The 21,802-nt window shown below is 36.6% G+C and overlaps 1 protein-coding gene across 1 annotated transcript; it reads left to right on the forward strand.

Annotated features, from left to right (window-relative positions):
- The first annotated feature begins 912 nt into the window (after positions 1-912).
- On the forward strand, positions 913-17,420 carry LOC133517136 (large ribosomal subunit protein uL15). The gene is made up of 5 exons (XM_061850295.1): positions 913-1,004; positions 1,169-1,232; positions 1,380-1,477; positions 13,366-13,518; positions 17,260-17,420. Exons 1-5 carry the CDS (start codon positions 1,002-1,004, stop codon positions 17,386-17,388), a joined length of 447 nt encoding a protein of 148 aa, XP_061706279.1. The 5' UTR covers positions 913-1,001; the 3' UTR covers positions 17,389-17,420.
- The last annotated feature ends 4,382 nt before the right edge of the window (positions 17,421-21,802 follow it).

Here is a 21,802-nt window from a genome sequence, read left to right on the forward strand (position 1 = left end):
GTAATTGCGTTCTCCACTTTATGTAAACTGTCATGATTTGTGACTTATCCCAAAGAGTAGTAAAATATAATATATAGGACAAATAGAGCCTCTCGTGGAACTTTTTTATATCCATTTTAAAGCACCAGCTTTCCTTCTAAACCTAAAGCATTAACGTCAAATATCGGGCCCGAAATCAGTCCCGATTCAGTTTAAGACCATCAGGGATCATTGTGTTAGTAAATCTTATCCAAGTGTTAGATAGTAAATCTTATCCAAGTGTTAGAACCTCCTAGTGAGTATTATATTCTTTGGTTAGAACGTCTAGCACCTTCGCTACTATGGAGGCAAGCGAAATGGGCCTATAGTTACACTTATCGCTCACATCACCTGTTTAGTTTTTTACGATAGGAACCACCACAGTTTTTATCATTTTAGACGGCAAGTAAGTGTGTCCTATACAAAACGAGTAAAACATCGCCAGCACTCGACTCACATGCGGACCGGCATGATGCAGATCAAGTTATTACACACAGTTGCGTCGCTAGTTCCTTTTTTTTTAATTTGGCAGGACACGCTACCGCGTATATCTTTATTGCTCCCATACAACATAACAATAATTTTATTTGCTATATCTAAACCAAAGAATACAATGTATAATGTATGTGTAATGTGTATTAGAGGCGTGTATTTTTAATTTACCTAGATGATGGGTATTTTTGCTCCTGGGAAGAACTGGTTATATTTTCTTAAAAAATTCTTAAAAATTTGTTAACGAATGAACGATGAACCATGTGTTGATATTCCGTGAAACGAAAACGATTTTCAGGCCCGAAATCCGGACTGATTTTGGGCCGGATATCGGAAAGTGTGGATGTAATCGGCTTTTAAGTGCCAAATACATGCTCACTTTAGTGGTAAGTATACATTTTTATTCCTGGCAAGTCCAAAATTTGACTTATGTCAAATCGGAATATAATCCATTCTTTTTCTTTTGTGACTTTGACGTTGAAGTCGAAAATATGGTTGGTGTTTTTTCTCAATGTTTTATCCAATTTTATCAAAGAAATCGTGTTAAGAGTATTTTATTTTCATGGTGCATATCGTGTAAAAAAATGATATTGTGGTGTTGTAAGGATTATTTTGTTTCTATAGTGAAGTTTACCATAACCTACAATTTACTCTGCAGGCCACCTCCAAAAAGAAGACTAGGAAGTTGAGAGGACACGTGAGCCATGGCCATGGTCGTATTGGTGAGTATTTCTTCTCATTTAGCACTTATCGCACATTACTATTTTGATAAGATATTCGACTAAGATAAACTCAAAATGCTGTGTATAGCTGGTTTCGGGAATGCCAACTACTATTTTATATGATATTTTAAAATTTGCACATTCTAGGTAAGCACCGCAAGCACCCTGGAGGTCGCGGTAACGCCGGTGGTGAGCACCACCACAGAATCAACATGGACAAGTACCACCCTGGATACTTTGGGAAGGTAAATTATTTCTAATATTTGTTATTAAAGCTAGAGGTGCACAATATGTTCTCATGAAGAATCAACATTCTTTACTATCAAAATTTTAACATCTTGTGTCTTGTAAAATGTGATTTAACTGTAAAATTATTAAAACTAGACAAAGTTCAATGCGCTAAAAGTTCAATATGCGATTATACAGTCCCTATTAATAATGTCTTTAAACCGAAATGGCAAAAAAAAGAACCCTTATAAATTCATCATGTCCGTCTGTCTGTCTGTTTATGTCACAGCCACTTTTTTCCGAAACTATAAGAGCTATACTGTTGAAACTTGGTAATTAGAAGTATTCTATGAACCGCATTAAGATTTTTATACAAAAATAGAAAAAAACAATAAATTTTGGGGGTTCCCCATACTTAGAACTGATACTCAAAAAATCTTTTTTCATCAAACCCATATGTGTGGGGTATCTATGGATAGGTCTTCAAAAATGATATTTGAGGTTTCTAATATAATTTTTTTCTAAACTGAATAGTTTGCGCGAGAGACACTTCCAAATTGGAAAAATGTGTCCCCCCACCTGTAACTTCTAAAATAACAATGAAAAATCTAAAATAAATATATGATATACATTACCATGCAAACTTCCACCGAAAATTGGTTTGAACGAGATCTAGTAAGTAGTTTTTTTTAATGTTATTATTTTTAAAAAATCTTTTTTCATCAAACCCGTATGTGTGGGGTATCTATGGATAGGTCTTCAAAAATGATATTTGAGGTTTCTAATATCATTTTTTTCTAAACTGAATAGTATATAAATAGTATATAGTAGTAGCAGAGTAAACATTGGCAATATTTGATTAAATAAAGAAAGTGTTGTTATTAATCGAACTAAGTGTTATTTACAATAGCTACAATTATGTTAGATGTGCACCAGTGTTATTCGCGCAGGATTTGGACTATATACGCGAATATTAATAAATAAACACCACCCCATAATCATGATTGTTCGAGGCTAAAACTCAGAGAAAAGTGAAAGTTTTCTACGCAATCAAAGTGAAATCATCTATTTAGTGATAAAAGGATTGTAGTCATCAAACTCCTAGGAACATTGAACTATATTAATTTATAACCTCGAGAAAATTGTACCTCATTTATCGATATATTAAATTCTGCGATCAGCGCCATCTGTTAACCTGGCGATGAACTAGCACCTAAGTAAGCGAAGTGACCATAAATAGACACATCTTAGTTTTGGATCTAACCGCAAGATGGTGTTATGCGGAGGTTGTCACGAGGAAATAGGTGAGAAGAGATATTTAACGTGCTCATCATGCCGCCTGAGCTATGATCTGGAATGCGTCAGAGTCCCAGAAAAGTTGTTCGACAATGTCATGTCCCCAGAACGAAAACGACATTGAAAATGTCCACAATGTCGATCGCAGGAGCCTAAGGGAAATAATACTAATACTCCGGTTCGATTCCATTTACATCACACCGTGTGAGGACAACACACCCTGATGAACCTACTATAGTGGATAACTCTAACGTCACTATAAGGAAAAGACCGGTACCCCAAAATGAAACCGAAGTTCTAAGCGACGATGACTCGACGATCTCCCCCCAGGGACACACATTTCTATAGGAACCTCTACAAAGTACTCAAGACATAGTGACTCCCTCTAGCGAAAATAAGCAAAGTGATGCCCAAATATCACTTACGAAATTTAGACTCATAATGGAAGAGAACAATAAACACCTTGTATCGATATTACAGACATCTATACAAGCACAATCAGCCCTGGAAAGTATGGTCACCGAGCTAGCAATGGAGAGCAAAAAAGTTGGACTAGCAATGAATAAATCTAAGACAAAGATTTTAACTAATAGAAAACCTGTAGATATTACTATAGATAACGAAAAAATTGAATATGTGAAAGAGTACATATACCTCGGACAGATAGTGTCGTTTGAAGATAGCACGGAAAAAGAAATACAAAGAAGAATATCTATTTTAAATAATATTTTTAACATAAAGATAATTTTTCAATAGTTTGTATAGGGTAAAAATGTGTCACAAACTGGCCACATTTTTTATTTTAGTTTTAATGTGACAACACTAAAAACATCTGTCTTTTCCATAACAATAAGAAATTGACCGTGTAACATTTTTAATGAAACGAAATATACGTTTATATTTCTATCTAGCTGTGTTTTACTATACAATCTTGGAAAAAATATTGGGCACATAAGGAAATTATGAAAAACGGCTCATTAATATTGGTATAAAGAAAAAGGTATTCGACATGGCAATACTTCCCGTGCTTAACATACGGTTGTCAAACATGGTCTTTGAAAAAGATAGACGAAGAAAGGATTAATGTTTGTCAACGAAAAATGGAAAGGAGCATGCTCTGACTAAAACTATAATAATAAAATAATAATAATAAAAATGTTTATTTATCAGCTCACAAAGGATTTGTAACAATTTCACAGTATGATAACAACATTTAAATTCGAGATGAGGTTGTGATCCTTTGTGAGAGACTGGAGTCTGAACTAGGTATAAACCTGTATTACAGTTCACCAGGCTCTCACCCCCGAGAAAACATTAAGTATACCTATATTAATATATAGGTTTTGGTACTAAATCTACAAGTGTACAACAGAACTGATAATAAAATAAAACTAAAAACATCGGAATAATACAAAATATGTATAAACAAAGACTTAACACTATTTACGTATCACAATGTCTATTAGTGTTACACAGGAGTTGAAAGTGTGATTAATTTGTAAATATGCTCGTGTGTGTGTGTGTGAGAGTTGCTCAAAATCTATCTGACAGAGTAAGAAATGACAAACTAAGGAAGATTACTAAAGTAGAGGATGCAAAGAAAAAAGCTCGACGGCGTAAGTGGCAATGGGCAGGTCACATATGTAGGATGGACGACAATAGGTGGACCAAACGGCTGACAGAATGGTTTCCGTACGATGGTAATAGGAAGCATGGACACCCGAGGAAAAGATGGCGGGATATATTTAACGAACTAGTTGGCGACAACTGGATGCAAAAGGCCCGCGATAGAGAAGTGTGGAAACAAATGGGGGAGGCCTACGCCACAGAGGCGACTACTATTATAAATAATTGCTAAAGGATAATATATCATATAAGTAATTACAATTGTTTAAGGATAGTCACTAAAAATCATATTGTAAGTTATTGTAAGGTAGTAGAAATAAAGGCTATTTTTATTTTATTTATTTATTTTATTATACAAGCACAAATGAAAAGCGCCATATCTGAAATAAAATCAAACTTTGAATTCAATTTTATAAAGATTTTTACAGAACAGACAGAACTTAAACAAAATATATTGGACATAAATTCCCAATAGTACGGTCGCCAAATCTCAAAAGCCCTCTAGAAACACGATTTAATTGACTCGGCTCGGCCTTACCCACAACCGGTATCAATGTGTTCGGACAGTTCTCCTGATCACCGTACATGCGGTAGTAAAGCGGAAAAATGGTGGAGGGGATAGTAATGACGTCACAAAGATGGCGGCCGGACCTATTCTTTTTGGCGGTGTATCTCGAAAACCACTTAACCGATTTTAATCATCGAGGTGTCCAATAATAGCTTATATTATGGAGATTATTTCCTTTTCTACAAACATTTACGTGAAACCTATAGGAAAAAAAATAATCACTAGAAACAGTTTTTTTATAAAATTATTATTTTTTATTTTGTAAAAATCTCCGTAAATATTAGCATTTCGCAAATTTTGTTTAATATAAAACATATTGCTTCATTATCAAGGAATATAATGAGCCTTAAAACATACAGATCGAGTAATAAACAATGAAGCTACACTCATTTATTTGCGCATGGGTAACGATAACTGGCTTTTACCGGTCGAAACTGTGGTGACTGTTACGATACGTATTGAATGGAATTTATAGAGTATCGGTTTTAATTACTGAAATTATAATGACAATTATAAAAACCAGACACAATAATGTTACCTTACTTCGACGTTTAGTCTCTTTTTTCGTCTTAATCATAGGTAGGTACATATTTCTTTTTACTTAAAAATTTTATACTCAGCTCGGCCTTACCCACAACCGGTATCAATGTGTTCGGGCGTTTCTCCTGATCACCGTACATGCGGTAGTAAAGCGGAAAAATGGTGGGAGGGGATAGTAATGACGTCACAAAGATGGCGTCCGGACCTATTCTTTTTGGCGGTGTATCTCGAAAACCACTTAACCGATTGTATTCATCGAGGTGTCAACTAATAGCTTATATTATGGAGATTATTTCCTTTTTACAAACATTTACGTGAAACCTATAGGAAAATAATAATCACAAAAAACATTTTTTTTTATACATTTGGTTGGTAGGTTTGTCTTATGTTTTAAAGCAGTAAAATCTTTCAAGTCGAAACACAGTATAAATATACATTTTGTTGTCTAATCTAAAAGTATGATGTTCATTGTTTAAGACTGATTAGTGATTACTGAATTAAATAACATGCTATTTGTTATTTTTGTTTTATTTTTTAAATCAGGTATTAATTTATTCACTATGTATCACTATACAGGCAAAATGTGTATCATAGTTGGTCTGTAAGTACTTACTACTTGTGTCGAATATAGGTATAGGATGAAATTTTAACCACCAGCCATACTCTGCGCAGTGACTTTACAGGTCATACTGAACAACTTTTATTATGGGACCAATGCCGAATCACGCAAGAAAATTTGGATCTGGAATGACACCCACTGGCTGTGCCCTACCACACAAAGCGAGATGACATTCACAATGCCCATACCTCTCTTTTGGACGTAGTTTAAGGACGTACCCGGGTCCATGACGCATGCTCGCCACACCGCTGCTTAAAATAAGCTGACGCACCGTAAATTGAACTGCGTAAAAATCGCAAAAAATATTACACGGAGATCTTATGGCAGACACCGTACCGGTGACGTAAAAGACGCAACTGTTTTGCGAACAAAAAAGATTCGCGTGAAGCACGTCACTGCGATTCCGTACCGTCACCGTTTTTTAAACAGCGGTGTGGGGAGCATGCGTCAAAAACGGTACGCATACGACGCGTCACTGCGATTCCGTATCGTGACCGTTTTTTAAGCTGCGGTCTGGTCGCACCTTGTATTGTATTCGGGCGATTTTTCCGCAACTCGACGACTTGCGCCTATTTTGCGTGATATGTTGGGGGTGGGCTAGTCCTGCCAGCCCAGCTCCTCGAGGAATCCTATCAAACCTTTGATGTTGAGTAGGACCTCGGGGAGGTCTCTCGGAGATCCGAGATGTTTAGCACTGTATGGAGTCACTCCGCTGCATTCCAGCACCACGTGAGAGGCTGTTTCTTCTGTCTCCATGCAACCTCGGCACAGGGGACTGTCTGTGACACCTGTTGTGAAAAGATGTTTGTTAAATAGTCCATGACCTGTTATGACACTGGTTACCATACTCAGTCGGACCTTCCCTAGTTGCAGGAGCGCCCTTGTGAGTTTTCCGTTGATGCCAGGCATGGCTTCTTTTGCCTGTCTGCATCCAGTCTGGTTCAGCCAGTGTTCTGTGTGTAGTTTCCCTGTACGTGCCAGCAGCATTGAGCGTACCTTGCTAAATGGTATCGGAAGAATCGGTTCCGGACCAATCGCCCCCGCATTCGATCCTTGCCTGGCAAGCTCGTCCGCAGCATCGTTACCTCGGGATCCACTGTGTCCCTTGATCCATTGTAGGGTGATCTTGTTATTATGACATACCTCCATTAGTCGTTCGTGGCATTCGTGTATAAGTTTGGATGTAACTATATGGCTATTTAGAGCCATTAAGACTGCTCTACTGTCGGAGAGTATGCGGATGGAGGATCCTACTACCTTCCTTGCAGTGATGGCAGCCGCCGCGTTTATGATGCCCATACACTCAGCTTGGAATACCGAGTTATGGGCTCCTAGCGGAGTGGTGATCGACATGTTCAGGTCTTCTGAGAAGGTTCCAGAGCCCGATCCGCTGTCTGTTTTGGACCCATCAGTGAAGATTCTCAGCTCCCGGGGATTGAGTCCTTCATGATTGTCGTCCTCATATAACTGTATTTTGTACCTTTTATCGAAGATAGCTTGTTTGTGAATCCGGTCCGTGCCTGACCTAAGCACTGGAAATTCGTCATACACCTTTTCCAGGCATTTTGTGTGAAGAGCTCCTGTGATGTTAGACCATATCTTAGTTAGTGAGGAGCAAGCTTGAGGCCTCATCTATTATATGGAATCCGTACGAGTCTTCATACGCCTTACTTCTGGAGAGAATCCAAAAGGCCTTTTTGAGATTTCTGTACAAAAAAAGGTATGGGTACTTCCCATTCTTGTACCCAACAAAATTCTTATTAGGCTGCCTTGGATATAATTCTCTAGAGGTGAGGCGCAACAACATCTTGCTGACTACAGCTTGTCGCATATTGCGCGGTGACTCGGACTGCCCGGAACTGGTAGATCGAGTCTTGAGGTTGTACGTCCCGGATATTCCTCGAGTCTTCTTGAGGCCGCGAACGCGTCCACTGTTGGCCGTACCGGCGGCGCGCACAGTATCGCGCAGGAACTCGCCACTCCTCCGCGCGTTATCGCTGCTCAATGCACTCTTGACATCAGCACCAGAGTGTGACTTGTTTGCGGGGAGATGGGCGAATGTGTGCCAGGCGTGTCTGAGGTTCTGTGAGATGATGGATAATAGGCTTTCCAGCACTTGCATGTGATTATTAATGAATATCTGTTTTTTATTTTATATATGTTTTGTATTTGTATAGTCTAATTATTCGGTGTATTGGCATATGCTGTAATGCCGTGTAAATATTTGAAAAATAAATAATAAAATAATAATAAAATATCTTGAGGGTTCGCAACCTTACCGCTGAGAGACTGGCCTCTTGCTGTATGTGTAGGTGCAGCGGTGGAAGGTTTAGCATGACCTCCATGGCTGCAGTCGGGGTAGACCTCGTGCAGCCAGTGGTGGCCGCGCATGCGAGCCTTTGAAGTCTTTGTAGTTTGTCTCGTACGTTGCCTAGGTTTGTTCTTGGCCACCAAACCAGAGCACCGTAACAGAGTAAGGGGCGGATTATCGTCTTATAGAGGGTAATTTTCGGGTTGAGTCCCCACCTCTTACCAATCATCCTTCTGCACTGCCAGAAGACAACTCCCGCCTTGTCTATCCGTTTGTTGATGTGGTTGTTCCAATTGAGTTTATTGTCGAGAGTTAGTCCTAAGTACTTAACTTCATCGGACAGCTGTAGCTCAGTTTGGAAAAGTGTTGGTCTGGTAAAGTTGGTCGCACCTTTATATGGGACAGTCAAAATTTTTTTCGCGATTTCGGAATTGGTCCCATAGTAAAAGTTGTTAAGTATGACCTATAAAGTCGCTGCGCAGAGTATGACTGGTGGTTAAAAGTTCACCCTGTATAAAATTTTTAAGTAAAAAGAAATATGTACCTACCTATGATTAAGACGAAAAAAGAGACTAAACGTCGAAGTAAGGTAACATTATTGTGTCTGGTTTTTATAATTTTAATTTTAATTTCAGTAATTAAAACCGATACTCTATAAATTCCATTCAATACGTATCGTAACAGTCACCACAGTTTCGACCGGTAAAAGCCAGTTATCGTTACCCATGCGCAAATAAATGAGTGTAGCTTCATTGTTTATTACTCGATCTGTATGTTTTAAGGCTCATTATATTCCTTGATAATGAAGCAATATGTTTTATATTAAACAAAATTTGCGAAATGCTAATATTTACGGAGATTTTTACAAAATAAAAAATAATAATTTTATAAAAAAACTGTTTCTAGTGATTATTTTTTTTTCCTATAGGTTTCACGTAAATGTTTGTAGAAAAGGAAATAATCTCCATAATATCATATCATATCATATCATTTATTAATATAAGCTATTATTGGACACCTCGATGATTAAAATCGGTTAAGTGGTTTTCGAGATACACCGCCAAAAAGAATAGGTCCGGCCGCCATCTTTGTGACGTCATTACTATCCCCTCCACCATTTTTCCGCTTTACTACCGCATGTACGGTGATCAGGAGAACTGTCCGAACACATTGATACCGGTTGTGGGTAAGGCCGAGCCGAGTCAATTAAATCGTGTTTCTAGAGGGCTTTTGAGATTTGGCGACCGTACTAAAAGAACGAAAAAATACCGTTTTCGTTCCCATACAAAAAATACCGGTTTCCGATCCCTGTGATATGCAATAAACTATTCTATTCTAAATATAATTACATTTTATAATAACTAAAATTAGTTATAATAAACTATTCTATTCTAAATATAATTACATTTTATAATATAAAAACATTGTATATATATTGGTTTGACATTTTGATGAATTTTTATGCTGCATGTCTTTCCTTATAGTCACATTTTTTTGCATTAGAAAGAAGATAAGCGATTTTGACGTGTCTTTTTATTGAAAAACTGAAACTTGAAATATAAGTCCACTGCAAGTAACAATTAAAAATCATATACAATCTTTTAAATTTTTTTGCTTTCATAAGTAATATTTAATACTGGTTTTTAAAAAGTGTTTTCAAAAAACTACATGTCAAATTATTATCCTTTTTTTTTTAATGCTAAAAAAATCTACTATTGTAAAGAACAAGATGCTGATTTTATACTCGCTTTTTACTGTCAATAACCTTGTCTTTTGCAAATCCTTCAACTCACTTCAAGATCTTTCTAATGAGCTAAAACTCTTATGTGGTTGCTTTTTATCATAGATGATTAAGGAACCATTGGACTAGCTAAAGGTAGCAAGTGGTTCACATTTACAGTAAAGTTCATAAGTATACACAGAAAAAAAATAGTTCTCCAGCCAAGTAAATACTCTTGTGTCAAGACATTTTGTGTTTCCTATATAAGGAAACAATAAAATTCTTGCGTCAAGATATAAAATATTTCAAAGTTTATTATTTAAGCTAAAAAATTAAATTCTCTATCCGAGCTATTAAAAGTTTTTTTTTAAAAAGCTCATTATTCTCACCAAGAGAGTCTACGTTTTGTTTTAAGTATTGTATTTTTTAAATGAAACCTAACAGTCTTAGTGCAATACTTAAAGAACTTGTACCAAGAAACTTTGTTTCTTGGGGATTAGATACTCATAATTGAATTGAGAATTATATTTCTCCATAAAAACAAGAAAAAGTATTGGTTCAAAAGTGCGTTACTCAATGTGAAATATGATATTATTTATATCTAGAGCCGAAATCTCTTAGCGCCAAGTTTAGTATGTCTTGAATAAAGAATGAATTTTCTTAAACCAGCATGGTTTTCGTCATTCGTTGAAATCTTTGTAGTTTTCAATAATCCTCTTCATCTTCTTCTTCCTCGCGTTGTCCCGGCATTTTGCCACGGCTCATGGGAGCCTGGGGTCCGCTTGGAAACTAATCCAGAGAATTGGCGTAGGCACTAGTTAAACTAGAGGCCTTATTGGGATTAGCCCGGTTACCTCACGATGTTTTTCTTCTTCACCGAAAAGCGACTGGTGAATATCAAATGTTCGTACAGAAGTTCCGAAAAACTCATAATGTACGAGCCGGGGTTTGAACCCGCGACCTCCGGATTGCAAGTCATACGCTCTTACCGCTAGGCCACCAGCGCTCTTGTCCCCTTCATCAAATTTATTGATACTATTTTATGTAAAAGTCTCAAACCAAAGTTTTGGTGCTTTTTCTTTTAAATAGCTTTGGCTCTTGACTGTATATTGACAACATCAAACCAAGAATTAATCGCTCTTGCGTAAAAACTTAAGTCTCAAAGCAACATTTTGGTGCTTCTTCTTTGAAATAGCTTTGGCTCTTGACTGTAGGTTGAAAACATCAAACCAAGAATTTATCGCTCTTGTCTAAAAACTTAGTCTCAAAGGAAAATTTTGGTGCTTCTTCTTTGAAATAGCTTTGGCTCTTGACTGTAGGTTGAAAACATCAAACCAAGAATTAATGGCTCTTGTATAAAAACTTAAAAGTCTCAAACCAAAGTTTTGGTGCTTCTTTTTTTTAAAAGCTTTAGCTCTTGACTGTAAATTGAAAACATCAAACCAAGAATTAATCGCTCTTGCCTAAAAACCTACAAGTCTCAAAGGAAAAATTTGGTGGTTCTTCTTTGGAATTTGGTAATATTTTTGGTTTGAGGTAGAGTTACTCAAGATAAAACCGTTTTTTAAGAGCGTGCTATATCTCTTTCTAAGACTTTTTTTTCTTGCGGCGAATAATTAATATCTTAACTCAAATCTATCTCTATCTTAACTCGACCGACTGGCTAAAAGTTTTTAAGATGCAGAAACGATGTGTAAGAGCGCTCTGTGGGGCATCTCAAAGAGACTCCTGTAAACCTCTTTTTCTTAAATATAAGATTTTACCACTACCTTGTTTATATATCAAGGAAGTTGCTATGTTTGTAAAAAATAACCTTAATTTATATCAAAGGAACGATAGATTCCACCGTAACTTGAGAAACGAGTACAGACTCGTAAATACGCATCAAACTAAACGACATTTTACAAAAATAGCATTTTCTCCATGGCAATCAAGATTTATAACAATATTCCGGATGTATTTAAGAACCTTGACAGAACTAGATTTAAAAAGGCACTTAATGAATGGCTATTAAGCAAAATGTTTTATTCTCCACTTGACTTTATAAATAACAATGGCAAATTATAAAATATTAATGTAATTAATAATAATAATGATTAACTTGACATATACAGATGTAGCGTAATGGCATAAAGTTGGGGACCTTATTGTATAAAATACTGCGTTATATGTTGTATGTAAATAATGTAAATAAGTTGACTGCATGTTGTGCATGACATTCAATATTGTACACCATAAATGTGGTAGACTACGGACAAGGACATATTACCAATAACATCTTTATAATTTTACCTGTGGTCTGACAATAAATAATTTCTATTTCAAATCACTACCATTCGCTTTAAAAATGTGTAAAGATAAAACTAAATAATTTTTATTCTCCTTTTAAAAATTATGTTGTTTTTAACTCAAGACATATTTATTGGACTAAGCAATTTATTATTTTATTTAAGCAACCGTGCGCAAGAGAGTTTTGCGTTTTGAATTAAGATATCTTTTTTATCTGTGTATACATTTAAACTCCGTTAACTTCGGGGTATGGCTAAGTACATTTGGAGAAATTAAATGGCATAGTTAATGCCACAACACCATCCTGAGAGTCATAAGTGAGAAGACGGACTGCCCCATTCTTGGACACTGCAGCGTTCATGCAGATAGGTAGTGCAAGACAATTTATTAAAATAAACAACTATACTCGATGATTTTTAGAACCCGTAACGCCATCTGTTCGCGGTAATGAGTTTTAATACATAAGATAGATAGGTTCACATACAAATTAGGACTTTATAATTATTGTGAATACATAGTAGATGGCGTAAACAACTAATAGCATTAATTAACTTGAACAGGTTTTGAATGCATGCGCAAGTGCCGGGTGTTCCAGGGGGTGGCAGATATTTAAACTAAATATTATTGTTATTTATTACTTATTTGGCCTGTACACTACTAACATAGCTTAAGTGTTATGTAATTATTATTAATACTCTATGGATTCTGTTTGAAATAAACAATTTTTTTTTATAGTTAATAAAATTTCTAACTAATATATATTTTTATTCTCTAGGGGTTTACCCCCTTTTGTCGACGCCCATGTTAATAATATTCGATTGAAATTTGTTTTTTTTTTCTTTTCTTGTATATTAGTTATATAAATACGTGTTGGTACATGTCATACAATTATTGCACAATTTTACTATTCTAACCAAAACTTATGACCAATTTCAGTTGGGCATGAGGAACTACCATCTAAGACGGAACAAGATCTTCTGCCCCGTTCTTAACCTAGACAAGCTGTGGACCCTGGTTTCAGAGCAGTCACGCCTCAAGTATGCCAATGCCACTGACGGCAAGGTGCCCGTCATCAACATAGTTAAGGCTGTAAGTACATCACTACATCGAGAATATTTATATACATTCTGATCATATCCTACACTAAAAAACTCTTAAAATTACTTCGATCCTTTGCTTGTATCCTTTGTATGTAAAAATCAAAAATCGAAATTTAATATTTCGTATTTTAAAACAACCTGTGCGTCACTCGTGTGCTGCACATTAGGCAAGGAGAATCTAACACATTTCGTTTTCTTGTCATTGAGAAGTAAATTACTTGCAATTCTCACCTTCACTGCCTTTATTAGAGCTGGGGTCCGAACGGTGCGTGGTCTTCCAGACCTCTTGCGGTCATCGAAGCTCTGAGTACTACGAGGGTTGCTACTTATATATCCGGAAACAAAAAAAAAACAAACTAACGTACACGGCTGAAAATGGTTTTATTGTTTTTCAAAGTATTCCCCTTGATGATCTATGCACTTTTGCATTCGTGTGAACCAATTTTTGAAGCACTTCTGCCACTCCGCCTGAGGTACCTCCATAACGTGTTGTTTGAATGCGTCGACAGCATCTTCAGCAGTCGAAAATCGTTGACCGCGTAATTTATTTTCTATATTGGGAAATAAATAAAAATTATTGGGTGCCAAGTCAGGGCTGTACGGCGGATGACCCGTTAATTCCACATTTTGACCTTCCAAAAATAGAGTTGTTTCGCGTGACGTATGACAGCTGGCATTGTCATGATGAAGAATGATTCTTCGTCGCTGGTTAGTTTTACGAATTTGTTCAAATACTTCCGGTAAGCAAATGGTCGTGTACCAATCTGGATTAACCGTTTTACGGTTTTCTAGTGGCACTGTAGCTACATGGCCATTAATACCGAAGAAGCAGGCCACCATTTGTTTCAATGTACTTTTTGCACGAGTAACTTTCGTAGGGTTCGGCTCATTTTGAAACACCCATACCGTTGATAGTTGCTTCGTTTCGGGATCGTATGCATAGATCCAGGATTTGTCACCTGTATAGATGTTATAAACTGCCTTTGAGTCACCACGGTTATATTTTTTTAACATTTTATTGCACCATTCGACGCGAGCATCTTTTTGCTCCTTAGTTAAGTTGTGCGGTATCCAACGCGAACAAATTTTTTTTACAGCTAAATGATCATGTAATATGCTATTAATGCTAGTCATAGAAATACCCAGGGTCGCCTCTATCTCGCGGTACGTAACATGTCGGTCGTCCATTGTAAGTTTTCGCACAGCCTCAATATTTTGTGGTACAACGACCGATTTCGGGCGACCTGCCTTAACTTCGTCCGTAAGCATACTACGTCCACGATTGAACTCACTAAACCAGTAATACACAGTAGTTTTAGATGGAGCTTCATCACCAAAAGTTGAAGTTAGTTGATCTATGCACTGTTGTTGCGTTAAACCACGCCGAAAATCATAATAAATCATAGCACGAATATTTTCACGAGTGAGTTTCATTCTTGCAGCGAGATGACATTTAAAACCCGTCAAAAACAAAACACTAGCGTTAATAAGAAAGAAAAAATATACCGTCCAGTACTTAAAAAAGTTCAAATTTTACCATGGAGGTCAAATATACTATTTAAGATTGTAATCCCGGTTTTCGGATATATAAATAGCAGCCCTCGTATTGTATCTATTAATTGTGCGATAAACAAATTGTTTGTTGGGGTTTAGATTTTCAAGCAACTTCAAAATCATGTTTGGCGGGTGCTCACATTTGTGGTCCCAATTCATTATAGATACGACGAGATAGCGTTATGTGTAGGGCGTCCTCCCGGGAAATACCGGTTCTCGATTTCCCGGGAAATCCCGGGATTTATTTGGAATCCAAAGAACCGATACTGAGCACCGAGTCCCGGTTCCCGCCATAACATCAAATATTTCCGTAATATTGATTACTTTTTACTCAGAGTTTAATAAATGTTATATACACAAGACTTAAACTACAATCTTTATGTATAAAACTATAAATCACATCGTCAAATGCCAACGAGCTATGGAGAGAAGTATGCTTGGTACAAAACTAAGGGACAGAATCCGGAACGAGGAAATAAGGCGAAGAACTCGAGCGTATTGACCAACAAAAGTGGAGGTAGACAGGCCACATGCCATGCTGCGAGACAACAAAGAAAAATGGAGCAAGCAAGTGACCCTCTGGTACCCATTCGGTTGCAAGCGCAAAAAAGGTCAACAAATAACCAGATGGGAAGATGACATCCAGTTTACTCTAGGACCCCGCTGGACCAGAGTTGCTTTAGACAGACAGCACTGGAAAGAGTTGGAAGAGGCCTATGCCGACAGGCACACCACACTAAGAGACATTTTATAATAAGACAACTTAATATTTGTATTTACAAGTGATTCATATGTGGATTAAAGGGTTATTTAATTAATTAATTAATAAATCACATTCTTGTGTCTAATTGTTATTGATCTCCAGTTCCATCCGTTCTTAAGCCAATGATTAGATTAGGTATTTGATAAGTTCTTTATGTTAAATTATTTATTTGTGAGGTGATTATATTTTTGTTAAAAAAAAGAACTGTATTTGTTTTATGTGTGTTGATTATTATATTACTGCAATGTTACAATTATCTTAAGTTAATCACATTTGAAATAGAAAAAATATTGAACTATTATAATTAGACTGATTTACATTATTTAAGTTCACATTTAAAATTAAAATAATGATTAGCGTTACGTCAAGTAAATTCGACGACATCTTACATAAATAGTCAGGTTGAGATATTAAAATTTGTATAACTTTGCACAATTTGTTTTTTTTTTTTTAATTACAATATTATGATAATTATGATATTGTGAACATGATAAGAATGTTTAAAATGGTATGGTGTTTGTAAGTATTACTTACTACACATGATTCATAACATTACGATTATGATCAATGACACTGTTAACTGATTAATCAATTAAGACTGATTAAAGTAACTATAAAGACTGATTTAAGTGTATTATTCCTAAAACTGTTTTTTATTCTATAAAAAAATCTTAATTATTCCTACGATTCCTTTTCATTATTATTAAAGTTAGTTGCAAGATTCACAGTTAAATGATGTCAAACAAAATATATAAAAATAATTCAGTTCAGCATAAAGAACCGGGAGAACCGGGAATCCCGGTACCGGCCCCGACCCGGTACCGGGAAATGAAAAACTAGGAACCGGTCCCGGGACTGCACGCCCTAGTTATGTGTGGTATATAATTATAGCTCACAAATCCACTACATTATGTCATTTTTTCGGTAGCATTTGTTTTAACGGAAATAAAGAGGTTGCAAATCGAGTAACAGAACTTAATAACCAACTAGGTAAAATGAAAGCGATAAATTCTGAGCTATGGAATATTAAACATCAATTACCATAACTTTTTTTTTATATTTTACAAGATTTAATTGTAAGGACTATTAAAAGTTCATGTTCAGCGATGGAGTAAATTCTGAGCTATGGAATATTAAACAAACTACTGTAACTTTTTAATATATTTTACAAGTTATAATTGTATTTTGGGGTGACACCCACATTTTCCGCACCGGGTGCCACCCATGCTAGCTACGCCACTGACACCAATATCACTGAATGTGACAATGCTCGCGCATAGTGTGCTCCCTGGCCCCCCTTAGTGCCAGTGCCAGGTTTTATATATTTATTTATTTATTTCATACACACAAGTTTACAGCTCTTATACAGTCTTATTTAGTGATGTAACCGACGGTCCTGTCTTTTTGTTGCAGGGTTACTACAAGCTTCTCGGCAAAGGCAAACTCCCTAAACAGCCCGTGATCGTCAAGGCGAAGTTCTTCTCGAAAACGGCAGAAAAGAAGATCAAGGAGGTTGGAGGCGCTTGCGTCTTGTCTGCGTAAATTAAGTATACAATAAAATTCCATGAAAATTGCATTTGTTTATTTTATCATTCACGGACTTGTCCTTCACAAGTGCCAGCGCGACTCTTCTTTCGTGCGATGATAATTTCTCTTATCTTTCCAATTACTTTTACTTGTTAGAATATCACCTGTCACCTTCGTACCGGTCTATAGCGATAGCTCTAACCACGGTTTGGTACAGTCGAAATCTAGACATATATAATATCGGCGGCCGATTGTTAGTTCAGGCAGATCGTCAAATTCCTAGGCATATCGTGAAACGTGGAAATCTTTGTCTCGTTGCTTTATGGATAGTTTGCCCTTCGGGCATCTGAAGCAACCTAACAAACCTATCTATTAGTCTATTACACACGAACTTTACGATCGGCCGCCGACATATATAAGGTTTTTTAGGATTCCGTACCAAAAAGGTACAAAAGGAACCCTTATGGTGCGACTCTGTCGGTCCGTTTGTCACATTGCTAAATATCTCGAGAACTAGTTTAAGCTCTCGATTTGAAATTTGGAATAGTAATAAACAACGCTAACCCAGACACATTAGAAGTGTAATTTTTTTTTTTATTAAATATGGAAAATGCCCAATATAAAGAGGGGGCAAAATTTCAAAGTCTAGTTACTAGTGGGGTAGGTATCATTTGAAAGAGCTCAAATTGAACATTACAAAATTTAGTAAAAAAAAAGTGACTTATGTGAAAAAAAATGCCGATCTACGAAGTTTACCAGAAAAATAATGAAATTTATACATAATAATATTATTATCATAAATATCTTGATAACTTTTATTTTTATTAAAGAAAAAATATTTTATAATTTAATTTGCAATTAAATCCCGTTTGCAGGTGTTTATTATACTTAAAATTCCTATGAATTACACTAAAGACACCTTTGAAATAAAACAATAATGTATGTATGTACCTATGTTACTTTATTGCACATAAACAGGTTATCAATGTTATCATAAAACAGACGTAACAAAACAAAAAAAAAATGTTATGTACAAAGGCGAACTTATCCCTAAAAGGGATCTCTTCCATCTAACCTTTGAGAAAATGCGAAAGGATAAAACACTAACAGGTAAAAGACAAAAAAATATTAACAGTAGCAATATGAGAATTTTGGATACACATAAAAGTAAGTAAATAATAAAATAAAAAGTATGGATACGCAAACTATAACATATACTTACATAAATCTATGGGTGAATCAACTTTTTTTGTTTTGTTATCCTGTCCCGTTGTCCAAGGGACAACAGTGGCACAGTTTGTTTGAAGAGACGTTGTATGCCGTTCTATTAACATGCTTAGTAGGGGGCCCATTATGGACATTGGTTATAACGACCACAAAAACGCAAGTTTAATTCATTTAAGTACCATAAAATCAGTATTTCAATGAACTTTTGTCCCCTGGACAACTAATCGTAACCATGGCAACGAGTGACACTAAAAAGTTGATTCTCCCCTATATACACCTATATATAAGATACATATTATTAATAAATATTATGCATACATATATATATAAATTACTCAGTTCTAATATCAGGAGTCTAATTAATAACCACAACTTTTTCAACTTCTCCTTGAGTGAGGCAACAGATTGCGATTTCCTTACGTCCACTGGTAGATCGTTCCACAGCTTAACTGAGTAGGTAGTGAAAGATCTAGAGTACACACGTGACTTTTTCGGCGGAATGGCTAGTCAGATTTGCACTAGATATCGCAGACGTTGACTGCTAACAGTAGCCAGAAAACTAAATCTTTCTGATAGATACGTAGGGGATGCGGGATTAAATAACACGTTGAAGAGTAATGACAGCACATGCACATCCCTACGACGACGAATCGGAAGTTATAGCCAAGCTGCGAGCGAAAGGCAGACACGTGGTCATACTTACGTAACCCAATTATATATCTAATGCAAACATTTTGCAAGCGCTCCAGCTTGTCAAGCAGCTCCTCCCTGAGGCCCACAAAAGCAATGTCCCCATAATCGAGGAGTGGCAGTAGTATAGAGTGAGCAAGACAGATTTTAGTAGAAAGCGAAAGAAATTTTTGCAGTCAAGAGAGTGTAGCGAAGCAAACAGCTTCCTACTGACCTCCTATATACGCGGTGTCCACTAGAGCGTCTGGTCAAGGATGAAACCCAAGTTCTTCACAGTAGAGGAAAGGGGGATCAAAGTCGCGCCATTGGGTAACACCATATCCGCTAGTTTTAGTATTTTCTTACAAAATAACATATATAAGGACTTTAAAATTTGATTGCAGATAGCTTTGTTATGGTTGTTTTCAAGGTTTGTTCCTGGTTCGTCGGAATTATATGTATACATATAATTAAATATATCGCACAGTAAATCTTCATATTTAGTAAATACTGGTTTACTGCACGACATATTTAATTATATGTATATAATTCCGACGAACCAGGAACAAACCGTTTTCAATATGCGTCAGGAAGGATCAAGACTGTTTTTAACAGACTTCAATTCAATTTCATAGAAGGAGGAGGTTCTGTATTCGGTTGTGGCTATTTTTTTTAATTATGTAAGTACGTTCACCGATTACTCCGAGACCCGTGGTCCGATTTGAGTACCTAATTATTTTTTTGTTTGAAAGGAGTTACCTCCAAGATGGTCCCATATAATTTGATTATGATCTGATGATGGGATCCATGAGGAATTGAGGGAATTCCTCATTTTTTAAGGCACGTGTATGGTGATTTGGGTGTTTTCTTCAGTAACTCGAGCATTTTCTCTCAAAAACCATCAATTTGATGAAGTGGATCTGATGATGATTTTTTTTATTAATGTAGTATGTTCACCGATTACTCCGACACCCATGGTTCGAGTTGAGTATTTTTTTTTTGTTTCAAGTTACCTCCAAGGTGGTGCCATAATATTTTTGGTTATGATCTGATGATGGAATCCACGAGGAATTGAGGGAACTCCTCAATATTTAAAGGCCACTGCTATGCGATTCTGTCTCCGACTGCAACTCTAACTGCGACTAACACGGCTTCAAATGTGATTGCGACTTCGAGTGATATCGCGACTACAAACGCACCCCTGACTGCGACTTCGACTACGACTTCGATTCCACTTTGAAATTACATTCATATTTTTTAGTGGTAGACATAGTCCACCAGGACAGTTCATTTAGCATCTGCTGCCTAGGGTCATAGAGATATAGGGACCGTGCGCGTTGAAGGGTCTGCCATCTTGTGGCCTGAATCGGAACCATAAACATGCACATGTACACGTCACGTGTTTTCTTGTGCATAGTAGGTTCTGCCATCTTGTGGGCTACATCTGAACAAAATAGTACATTACGATACAAGTGCGAAAAATAGGAAATTCGAAACGAGTGGCGATAAATTAGAACACGACCGAAGGGAGTGTTTTAAATCGACACGAGTTGCGAATTACCTATTCGCACATGTATCGTACAACGTTTTACACTACATATGGCCCTTTAAATGTTCGACACAGTAACGTAATATGCTAATTTTCGCACTAGTGCTATAAAGTAGCACCATATGTACTGTAAAACATTATTGTACGCCTCGCGCCAAAAATCTGACGGCTCCTGTGCTGCCTTCTACAGTTCATGCACGCTCCCTATAGAGATTCTATGATGAGTGACAGTGAGTGATTGTTCATTGCAAAGCTGGTATTGTACTTGTAACACTTCGGGTATTCATAACATTTGGTGCAATAATTTACAAATAAGTTAAGAACGAACTCGGATGTAATTTATTATATTACATACATCTAGCTAATCGACAAAATCGCAGAATAATAGTGTCTAGCTCGCTTTATGATGATTATCACCTCCATTTTTATCGGCTACCGGCTGTGACACCACATGGTTTGTCAATCTCACTCGACATCTGACGTCTGTTGTGAGTGTTAGAATTACGGAAGTTAGAATGTTCTTTTTACTACATAGTGATTTCTGCCTTGTTGAGTTTTTGTTTTTTGTTAACTTTTGTTCGAGTGAGACTGAAAGGACTAGTCTAGTCTAGGAATACAAAAACCTTTTTAGGGTTCCGTAGTCAACTAGGAACCCTTATAGTTTCGCCATGTCCGTCTGTCTGTCGGTCTGTCTGTCTGTCCGAGGCTTTGCTCCGTGGTCGTTAGTGCTAGAAAGCTGAAATTTGGCATGGATATATAAATCAATAAAGCCGACAAAGTCGTACAATAAAATCTAAAAATTTAATTTTTTTTAGGGTACCTCTACACGTAAAGTGGGGGTGGAATTTTTTTTTCGCTTCAACCCTAGAGTGTGGGGTATCGTTGGAAAGGTCTTTCAAAACTGATGTGCAGGATGCAGGCGCAGGGCTCGGCGTAAGAGTGCCACGAAGGATTGTGGTTTATGTCGTCGGAAATAAAATCATA

The sequence above is a fragment of the Cydia pomonella genome, chromosome 4, assembly GCF_033807575.1.
Source record: "Cydia pomonella isolate Wapato2018A chromosome 4, ilCydPomo1, whole genome shotgun sequence".
Classification (NCBI taxonomy): Eukaryota; Metazoa; Arthropoda; class Insecta; order Lepidoptera; family Tortricidae; genus Cydia; species Cydia pomonella.

What these genes read in the sequence shown, in the direction of transcription:
- LOC133517136 (XM_061850295.1), top strand. An exon ending in ACCCTGGATACTTTGGGAAG is followed by an intron (nt 1,478 to 13,365) that starts GTAAATTATTTC and finishes GACCAATTTCAG; the next exon opens with TTGGGCATGAGGAACTACCA. An exon ending in TCATCAACATAGTTAAGGCT is followed by an intron (nt 13,519 to 17,259) that starts GTAAGTACATCA and finishes TTTTTGTTGCAG; the next exon opens with GGTTACTACAAGCTTCTCGG.